General features: G+C 39.1%; 2 protein-coding genes across 2 annotated transcripts in view; one reads left to right on the top strand and one right to left on the bottom strand.

The window, feature by feature from the left end:
- Positions 1–1,753, bottom strand: part of dph3 (diphthamide biosynthesis 3) — a 2,090-nt gene extending 337 nt beyond the window's left edge. Inside the window, exons 1-2 of the mRNA XM_077515389.1 lie at positions 1,562–1,753; positions 197–271 (exon numbers count right to left, since the gene is read on the bottom strand). Of these exons, the coding sequence (XP_077371515.1) occupies positions 197–271; positions 1,562–1,669 (183 nt within the window). The 5' untranslated portion in view covers positions 1,670–1,753. The remainder of the gene's footprint in view (positions 1–196; positions 272–1,561) is intronic.
- A 637-nt stretch (positions 1,754–2,390) lies between these two features.
- Positions 2,391–3,318, top strand: LOC144015070 (claudin-24). Its single transcript, XM_077515388.1, has one exon. The coding sequence runs from the start codon at positions 2,402–2,404 to the stop codon at positions 3,032–3,034; it is 633 nt and encodes a 210-aa protein (XP_077371514.1). The 5' UTR covers positions 2,391–2,401; the 3' UTR covers positions 3,035–3,318.
- The last annotated feature ends 7,657 nt before the right edge of the window (positions 3,319–10,975 follow it).

The following is a 10,975-nucleotide window of genomic DNA, read 5'->3' as shown; positions in this document are numbered from 1 at the left end:
GGAAGTATTGTTGAAGTGATACAGAAGGTCTCTCGTGAGTTCGCTATTCACGACAGAGCTCCGTCACAAATCCCCTAAACATTTATTAAAATTCTAGTCGATACGTATGTCAACTGTTTGCCGACTTTTGGTCCTTAATGGGAACATCTGGGAAGTGCCTCCCAGCAACAATGCTGATTAGCTGTCAATCAATCACCTTGTCATAGATGACTTTGACAATGAGCGAGCAGCTCGGACACGTGGCCACGTCCTCGCCGTTTTCCAGCTCCTCCTGTCAACACACACAAATACATTCAGGGATAAACACCAATAAATACTAATGTTGCTGGAATTTTCAGAAGGGGGGCAGGAAATTGCAAACTTGAAGGTTGTAACTTAATAGGAAATTTGAATATAGTTGAGGAAAATAAAAGGGACAATTGCACAAGTCGAATATCTATGATATTCCTCAATCCCATTTCTTACTGCAGGACTGAGAGCATGTCCTCTACATGCACATATGATTGCTAGAATCCTGGAAAAACACTTGCGCTGTGAAGTTTGTGAAAGGAGTCTTGATGATCTTATGGGCTAGTATGGTACTCGTGTATGTCTGCTGCAAAGATACACACAGTCTATCTGTTAATTTAGATGCCAAATAAGATTCACTAGCTAACGCTAATTCATTTACAATCTTATGAGACGGATGCTAGTGACCTCTAATTTGATGTGTGTGTTTTTTGTTGTTGTTGTTTTTGTTTTGCCTCCTGCAAGACGTTATTCAATTGCAAAATATTTGAAGCTCATTCTAGATGTTTGGTTAACTATATCCGTTCATGCCAATATTTTGTACTTTGTAGGGACTTTCTAATGGGTTGGGTCTGGGGAGGAGTAATATTGAACTCAATCTTTATTTTATTGTTCTTACATGAAAGATTTGATTAAATGAATGAATTAATTAAACATTAAATGTAATATAACACCGACATTCAACTTACTCTCTCTTGCTAGCGTTATTTTGCCGTGAACGGCTATGACTGGCTAATCACCGAGCGCTAAATTCTTGGCCAGGCTTGAACGACTATTTTACCGTGATTACAGAAAGTTGACCGTGAATGTGTTATTTGTGATGTGTAGACTGCTGGGAATCTGTTATTTTGCCGTGAGTCATGCACTGTGTGTGGTTCATGCCTCGCTCCATCTCCTTCTGTCTTTTCACTAAGTTTTCATTTGATTTTGCAACCAAAAGTAGGCTATTATTTATTGGCATTACAAGCTTACTCTAACCATAACCCGCAGAGCGTCGGCTGTTATTAACGGTCAAACCCGACGCATAAAAATAACCCTCAGAGCAGGGTTATTAACACACTCTGCGTCTTCTCAAATGCAACAATCGGGTCTACTTCTTTAAACATGGAAAATTCATGCCTATTCAATACACACGTGAAACAAAACAGCTCGTCGCGCGGTCACGGCAAAATATCTACTGCGAATCTAGAAAGTTTTCAGCTATATGAGAAAAAAAAATCACATTAAAAATATGTACTGGACATAAGTCATGCATTCAATCGCGGTGACTCACTTTGCTTATGGCGAATTTATCACCACAGGGACACGGAAAGTAATATGTTTCGGTGTCTTCGTCGTATTCGAAGTCTTCGATCTCAACTTCGTCATGAAAAACAGACATTTTCGTCAAGAAATCCACTCAGAAACAACGATTGAAACAGCAGGCACACATTTTACGAAATCCACAATGGCGCCACTTAGTGACGTCACAGTAGTTGTCCCTGACATATGACGAAAGCATCACAGACCACTCCTTGAGCGGCTTGCCTTGTTACTCTCATACGTATATGCTTTCGCCATGTTGAATGTGTCAAACCAAATGTCGCTAGTGGGAGACAAATTCTAAATTGATAACATTGCTTCGGTCGTAGTTTGTTTCTGTCTATATCACACCCTCTGACCTCTATAAGTCTGTATGACTTCTGTTCCTTATGTTGAGTATGTGATTGTTCATTCTTTAAACTGTTTTCCACTGTTTCGAGATCTCTCCCATTATCCTTCAAAAAGCAACAGTTGGGCTTTCAGTGGGAACAACAATGTGGTGGACACCAAGATAGTTCTCAGGACTGTTAGACAATGTGCCAAGAAATAGAAGGAGAGACTGAATTTTGGGCCAAATTTAAGGTTGAAAGAGTTACATTTTAGTTGCCATAAAATGTTAAAACAGGTCTAATTCGTTTTGTTGTTGTTTCGACTTTCCTAAGGGTTAAAACAAAGGGACGTGGGTCTGTGGTGGCTGGGGCGTGTGTTACGTTTTGTTTTGTTTAGGGGGAGACAAGGGGGGCGATTGTCGACTCCCAACCGGGTGACAAAGTTCGAAACAGAAACGGGCATGACGAGGATCAGGTCGCTCATGGACCCCCGGACCCGCGCCCTGGAGCTGCTCGGGGTGGCGCTGTCCGCGTGCGCGTGGATATTCACACTCGCCGCCACGCTCAGGTCGGCGTGGCTCACTTTGTCCACGGAGCTTCTGCCCACGGAGAGCTACGAGCTGGGCCTGTGGGAGACGTGCGTGGTGCAGGACGTGCAAGGCGCTCTCCTGTGCCAACGCCACGACAGCCCGCTGGCCTTGCCGCGTGACATCAAGCTGGCGCGCGTGCTCGTGTGCGCCGCGCTGTGCGCGGGGCTGCTCGTGCTCGCGCTCGCCATCCCGGGCTCGCACGCGGTCAACGTGCGCGTGGACGAGCGACCCAAGAAAGTGATGAAAATGTGCGGCGGGGCGCTGAGCATCGCGTGCGCGGTGCTGGTGCTGGTCCCGGTGTCGAACGTCGCCCACCTCGCGGCGCTGCGCTTCTTCGACGAGTCGGTGCCGGACGTGGCACCGCGATGGGAGTTCGGGGACGCGCTCTACTGCGGATGGACGGCGGGCGTGTTGCACCTGATGGCGGGGACGGCGCTGCTCGCCTCCTGTGCGTCTCTGCAGGACCGTCGCGCACCCGGACCACTCGATCGGCTGCAGCAGGGACCGAGAACGGAGTACGTCTGAAATGAACGCTCGAACTGTGCGTCGCCACATTTAGTGAGACAATTAAGGCACATATTTGTAGGCGAAAAGTCTCACGGCACACCAACCAAAGAAGATGTCTCACCAAGTTTAGGAAAGACTGTTGACATAACGTTTGTGAAATGAGGTCATTTTTAGAGAAGCCTATAACTTGAATTACGCGTATTAGTTCCATGACCAAGCTCATAAACTAAATTACTCCTGCGGCCTATCAAATCAGTTGAAATGAATTGAAATGCCACAATGCTTACTTTGTTGCACGTTTTTAGAAAATGAGCACTGTATAGTAAAACATGAACAGAGAAAATAAAAGGAAATATAAAGACATCAATTGTGTGAGTGTAATTAAGCCGGAAAGCACAGACACAGACACACACGCACAATTGGAGTAAATAAAAAATAATTTTCGGAAACATTACATTTAAAAAATAATAAAAACTGAAATTGACTGAAATTATTGAACTGAAATTATTCTTCATATTTGTTATTCTAGTTAAAATGAGTTGCAGGACACAATTCTCTGTCGTTTAAACTTTTATATAAAAAAGGAATGTGTCAAAAAAAAGCTTAACCTCCACTTGTTCTTTGATACAGAGTTACTGGAATTTGACTTTTTATTCCTGGTTGCTTTACATCCATTACGTCCAAACGTATTCCTGTGAGGGCCACATCCAGAAGAATTGAAGAATGCAAGGGCTCCTTTGACATATTTTAACTTTAATTTATCAAGCACAGCAAAATCAGTCAATCAAGCAATTGGATATTGTTTATAAATACTGTAGTGTTTTTTTTTTTCAAGTGGTACCTGAACAGCCTTCTAAAAGGCAAACAGTTTAGGATTTTACAAGATTTTGGGGTGGTGAAGTCCCTGAATTCCACCAGAAAATATCAAACCCTGCATTAAACATCAGCCAAATGCCATCTTTACATTCAGTACCAAAACAGGATGTTTATTTAGGAATCATTCATGTGATATTTTCACAATTTGGATCTTAATAAAGAACAGCTTTGCTTGTTAAAAAAATAAAAATAAAGACAAAAAAAAACACAATGTTATGAAGAGAAATTTCTTAATTGGAAATAGTTAATTTGCACCTTTGTATATTTAGAAAAACTCTAATAAAATATAAAAAATTTCTTAGAATCAGATGTCATTTTTAGTATATGCCATAGTTTGGACACTACTGCAATACATATTTTTAGCCAACATTGACACAATTCTATATTGACAAACATAATAAAATATCTCAAAAATAAATTTGATTTGAATGTGGTTCAAAATACTCTGAAAGCAGTTGGGTAGAAAAAAAAAGAATTAGTGGATTGGTCTTCTTTTTTTTTTTTTTTTTACCCAATTTTGGCTTCTTTATTTTATTTTATTTATTTATAACACAACTCTAGAGTGTAAAATGAAGTTTTGAAAGTAACACATCTTCTGGCTGTGCCTGTGTTTAAGTCATATGCTATACACATGACTCGACTCTCCTTTCTGGTCATTAAGTGTCATTTTCTTTGCTGCGAGATGGGACCTGAGCAACCATGAAATAAATATATATGGGTGCAATTCATTTGCAAAAACAGCAGGATTTGCCGTGTTAAGAGGCAAACCTAAAAAATCTTTTATGAGCTGCTGAAATGTCTTCATTCATGTAAACTTCTATAACAACAAAGCGGACAAGTGCCATTATTATACTGATGAACAATTCAACAAATCAATTAATCTCATTGGTAAGCTCTCAATAATTAATTTCAACAGCAGGAGCCTATATACTAACTTTGGACACATTAAAGAATACCTGCAGAAGTTTAACAATAAAATAAATATTATTGCAATCTCAGAAACTTGGATGAAAGAAAACAAGGACTTGGATTTTGATTTACCTGGATACAATATGGTATGTACAAATCGAACTGGTAAAGGAGGTGGAGGGGTGGCCTTGTTTGTGGATTGTAACATCACGTTTGATATTTTGCATAATATGTCGATACAGGTTGACAATCTCATGGAATGTATTACAATTGAAATTAATGTGATAAAAGGTAAAAATATAATTGTAAGCTGTATCTATCGCACACCGGACTCTAAGGTGGAAATGTTTACCGAGTGTATACAAAAACTTTTGTCAACAATCCACAACAAACAAATATTCTTTTGTGGTGATATGAATATTGATCTGTTAAACCCCAACAAAAAACATACATATTGAAGACTTCACTGATACAATGTACTCACTAGGTCTGCATCCATTAATTACATGTCCTACAAGAATTACGACTCATAGTGCTACTCTAATAGATAATATCTATACAAATATTTTGTGAAATGAAATTAATGGTGGTATACTGATCAATGATATAACTGATCATCTTCCAATATTTGCTAATTATTCATGGTATCAAAATGGTATTAGACAAGTGCGAGCTATGTATAAAAGAATTAGGACAGAAGAGAATAAAAAATATCAGTATGTGACATTTGGAGGGAGTATTTCTAATAAAATGGAAGTTTTATGTGGTGTACCTCAGGGCTCGGTTTTGGGCCCTAAATTGTTTATACTGTATATAAATGATATATGTAAAGTTTCTACTGTGCTAAAGATGGTACTCTTCGCTGATGACACAAATATTTTCTGTACAGGTGAGGATATACAGAAGCTAGTGCAAATAATAAATGAGGAATTACATAAACTACAACAATGGCTTAATGCCAACAAATTGTCTATTAATCTTAACAAGACTAAGTTTATTTTATTTGGTAAAAAAGGAACTAAAGAAAATATCTGCATACAAATTTCTAATGTAAATATTGAACGGGTAAGCCAACACAATGTGTTGGGAATAATTATTGACGAGATGCTTACATGGATTCCTCACATAACACAGTTAAAAAAAAAACTGGCAAGAAGTATATCCATCCTCTACAGAACCCAAAAAATATTGAGTCAAAAGGCACTCCAAATAATCTATAATGCATTGATTTTGCCTTATTTGACTTACTGTGTTGAAATTTGGGGAAACACTTATAAAAGTCGAGAGCAGTAAGAATTATCCATAGTGCTCCTTATAATGCACATACACATAAATTGTTCATTGAAGCTAAACTATTGAAATTATATGATCTAATAAACTATAGAACTATTCAAATAATGTATAAGGCGGCTAGACACTGTCTCCCTTATAATTTGCAAACATGCTTTCAGGAGAAGGAATCGAAATATGATTTGAGAGAGAAACTTGTGTTTGTTCAGAGATGTGTTAGAACTACACTGAAGTCATTTTCGATCCCCTGTATGGGTGTAAAATTATGGAACTCATTAGATTGTGGACTAACTGGAATACAGACACTATCTGGATTTAAGAAAAAATATAAAGAATTGGTATTAATTAGTTATAATGAAGAAAATGTTTAACTTGACTTTTGTTTTATTTTTGTGTGTGAGAGCAATAACTCTTGGGTTAATAACAAGGAGGGAGCTGCAACACAGAAATGTAAACACGTCTGACTATGTTGTTGAAGTGCAAGGACATTTAATCTTGACTCATTTGAAAACAGCATCTGTGCTGAGTGCTGAGAACAGGACACTCTGCTCCAAAAACTTTCGACAAACCAGTATGGATCTAATTAGCTGGTCTCTAAGTGCGTTTGACAAAAACTTTTCTACGATGAGACCTGGACCTACTCAGCGTTCATGTCCAAGTGGAACTTACATGTCTGGATATGCTGAAGAATCCTGGGCTAAGTGGAGACCATTGTGTCTGACGAATCTGGATTTGGAGGATGTCGAAGATTTGTACCTGCTGGCTGTGCTGGTGGTTATGCTGATTCTGCTTGGGATTGGATTCCACTGGCTGTTTCGTACGCTACGAAAAATGTCTGATCGCCAGAAGAATGCAGAGGAAATGGCTGCGGCCACCCTGAGAGCCAACACTGGCGTGCAAGCCGGCCCAACTAAGGCCTGTGATGACACTTCTCTGGTGAAAAACGACCTTGCAGCACTCAACCTCGCCATGAACGGAATGAGGAGAGACATGGCCACAAGGTTGCTCGAACTGGAGAAAAAAGTCGCGATGAGTCAAAATCGTGATGAAGACGGATCTGAGTGACGGAGGTGTCGGACACACGGTTTTCACTATGCCCAGTTATCTAAAGCTGCTGGACTGTGATAATCCACATGGTACTAATCAACAAGTGATCAACAATCAATTTGAACGAATCTTCTCTCATGAACTACATGCGATCAAATCACTGGTGAAGATGAACTGATTGAACTTTCTATAATCCATTTGCCTGAATCAAAAGTTTCCGAATGTAATCAACTGGATAATCAACTTCATGGACTTGATGAACTGTGTGAAATTTTATCATCTCTGCTGATCCTTAACTATTACTCTTGATTTTATGCGTCCTAGTTTAGTATGGGGGCGGGAATTTATAAGCTTTATGCTTCTTCCTGCTAGCCCTTTTTCTTTTCGGTTATTATATGTCAAAATTGTATGTTGAAATGTTTGTTTGTCACAATGCTGTCCGAAAGGAAAAATGAACAAATAAATCAAATCAAATCAAATCAAACACGATGGCAGGAGCAAATGAACTCAGACGTCTAGAAAAGCGTTTCATCTGCAAATTTAAAGGTATATGCAAGCAAACTTATTGGATCATGACACAAAACACATGGCCAAAACAACAACGGAGTTACTCAGGGCTTGAAATGGAAAGTTTTATTTCGACTGTTGGAGGCGATCTCCCGACATTAACCCAATAAAGCATGCATTCTTGTGGCCAATGTCCGAGGTGTCTTATTTGGTTTCATCTGTTTTATGTGTAGCTGTTCCAATATTTTTGCTCACTAAGAATGTGGCATTTCTCTACAAATGTTATTTTCTCATTTGTGCATCCAATCGAGATGTAAATACCTGGATATAAAACAGTGGTGTCCAAATTACGGCCCGGGGGCCATTTGCGGCCCGCCGTCCATTTTTTTTAGTGGCCCGCGACATATGCTAAAAATGGCATTTGACTCAGTTCAAATAAAATAAACAAAAATGTTTGGAGTTGGTCAGAGTAAGAAGGGAGGGTGTCGAAAACACAGGTGCTATTAAAGGTTATTTTAGTTAACTAAAACTAATGAAATAACAAACTAAAATTAAAAAAACTATTTCATTAACGAAATAAAATAAAAACGAAAGTGCTTTTTTAAAAAAACGAAAACTAACTGCAATTACATTTTATATTTAAAAAACTAACTAAAACCATAATTATAGCAAAAATGTACTTTGTGTTAGTCCTTGGTGTGATTTTTAGTAGATTTATTTTTATATCAACTGGGATAATTACGTTTGAAAGTATGTCCCACAGAAGTGATGTCATCTAAGCAACAGCCAATAGTAAAGCACCTTCAGACGATGTCGCTCCCATGGTCTTTTTTTTTTTCTTTTTTTTTTTAATATTGTGCACAAGTAAAACACATTTAAAAAGAATAACAAAACACATTTAAAAAAAATAACTAAAACTAATACTGAAACTAAAACTAAAACTAAGCATTCATTAAAGAACTAAAACTAATAAAAACTAACAGAACCACCCTGAAAACTAATAAAAACTAACTAAAATGAAAAATTCCCAAACTATAATAACCCTACTGCCATATTACAAATAAATTGGTTTATATACTGTAGCATTTTTCTAAATATGCAAAAGCACAAATTAATTATTTGTATAATTTTTAGGACTAAACACAATTTCTCTTCATAACATTATGTGGCCCTTGCGTCCTTCTGATTTTTTGCATGTGGCCCTCAAATGAAAAAGTTTGGACACCCCTGATATAAAAGATTAAATGCACATTGCTTATGTTGGCCTTTTGATGTCAACCCAAATGTTTTCAATCTAAAGAAAGAAAAAAAAAAGGAATTGGCCTCATTGTTCAGATACTACAGAACTGTTCTCTATCTTTCCATCCACCTGCAGCCACGTTATGTATGAACAGAGAGGTCGCAGGTCAATCGCGATGGCTCAAAGCGACCACCCCAGTGCGACACCTCAACATAAAAGCGTGGCTTTAATTGCTCTTTTCCTGAATGGGACAATGGAGTTTAGAAACAAGAAGGAAAGTATCCACCTCACATTGTTCACCTCGCAAGCTCTCATCAGCAGCCAAACAGCAACACTTTGTAGCCATCACCTGACAACTTTTCCGTCGGATGCAGTGCTCGGGTCCCGGCGCTCTCAAGTTGTTCCTTGGTGGTTTTCACTGACTGACATGCACATTTTCTCACTAAGATGTTGCTTCTTCAATTAACACTGGATTGTAAGTGTATCCATGGTGACAGTGCAAGCGTGGGGTACACCCGGACTGTCTGCCAGTCATTACATTGTGTCACTGGTCCAAATTCACACTATCATCAAGCTGAGATGCGAGAAGCCGGACAAAACAGCACAAAAACAATTGTGACTGCTATGTACAAAAAACAAACAAACAAACAAAAAAAAAAACATTGGGTCAAATTGACACATACTTGATCAAACTGACACTAAAACTGACCTATTTTAGAATTGGGTAAAAAATAACCCAATTATAGGTAAAAATTGAACCTTATTTATATAGCACTGTATATGAACAATTAAACAAAAAATAAAGACAGACACTTAAAAAACACACAAAAAAAGAATAAATATTTCTAAAATAAATCCATCCATCCATCCATTTTCTTGACCGCTTATTCCTCACAAGGGTCGCGGGGGCTGCTGGCGCCTATCTAGTTCTGCTACTCGTCTATAAATCACTAAATGGTTTGGGTCCTGCATATATCAAAGAAATGCTGATTGAGTACAAGCCCAGCAGGGCTCTGAGATCGACAGACTTGGGCCAACTAGTGGAACCCAGAGTTCGAAGCAAACATGGTGAAGCTGCATTTAGCTATTATGCTGCACACAGATGGAATAGGCTGCCAACAGAAGTGAAGTCAGCCCCGAGTGTAAATGCTTTCAAATCCAGGTTAAAAACTTTGCTTTTTTCTTATACCTTTGATTAGGGACTTTTAAACAGCTTTAATTAAGTGTTTTTTTAATTATTATTTTTATTTTTATTTTTATTTTTATTTTTATTTTTATTTTTATTTTTATTTTTATTTTTATTTTTATTTTTTAGTTTTATCATTATCATTTTAAACTTTTTTATGTTAAATTTTTTAAAGTTTGCTGAATAATGTTTTAAGATTGTTAGTTTGTAACCTATTTTTATTTATTTATTTTTTTCTGAATGTTAACTATTGTTTTTTGATGCTTATGTGTTGTCTTTCCTCGTGTAAAGCACATTGAGTTGCCTTGTGTATGAAATGTGCTATATAAATAAACTTGCCTTGCCTTGCCTTGCCTATCTCAGCTGGCTCTGGGCAGTAGGCGGGGGACACCCTGGACTGGTTGCCAACCAATCGCAGGGCACACAGAGACGAACAACCATCCACACTCACACGCACACCTAGGGACAATTCGGAGCGCCCAATTAACCTGCCATGCATGTCTTTGGAATGTGGGTGGAGACCGGAGTACCCGGAGAAGACCCACGCGGGCACGGGGAGAACATGCAAACTCCACCCAGGAAGGTCCGAGCCTGGACTCGAACCGGAGACCTCAGAACTGGGAAGCGGACGTGCTAACCACTCGACTACCGTGCCGCTCGGGGACAGTGCCTCTGGATTGGCAGACCGGGGTGGTGGTCCCCCTTTTTAAGAAGGGGGACCGGAGGGTGTGTTCCAACTACAGAGGGATCACACTCCTCAGCCTCCCTGGTATGGTCTATTCAGGGGTGCTGGAGAGGAGGGTCCGTCGGGAGGTCGAATCTCGGATTCAGGAGGAGCAGTGTGGTTTTCGTCCTGGCCGTGGAACAGTGGACCAGCTCTACACCCTCCGCAGGATCCTCGAGG

The sequence above is a fragment of the Festucalex cinctus genome, chromosome 2 (genome assembly GCF_051991245.1).
Source record: "Festucalex cinctus isolate MCC-2025b chromosome 2, RoL_Fcin_1.0, whole genome shotgun sequence".
In the NCBI taxonomy this organism is placed as follows: Eukaryota; Metazoa; Chordata; class Actinopteri; order Syngnathiformes; family Syngnathidae; genus Festucalex; species Festucalex cinctus.
This window is presented reverse-complemented; position numbering and strand designations above follow the sequence as displayed.

Bases quoted from the DNA above. Each gene is read 5' to 3' on its own strand.
- LOC144015070 (XM_077515388.1), top strand. From the start codon at position 2,402: ATGGACCCCCGGACCCGCGCCCTGGAGCTGCTCGGGGTGGCGCTGTCC.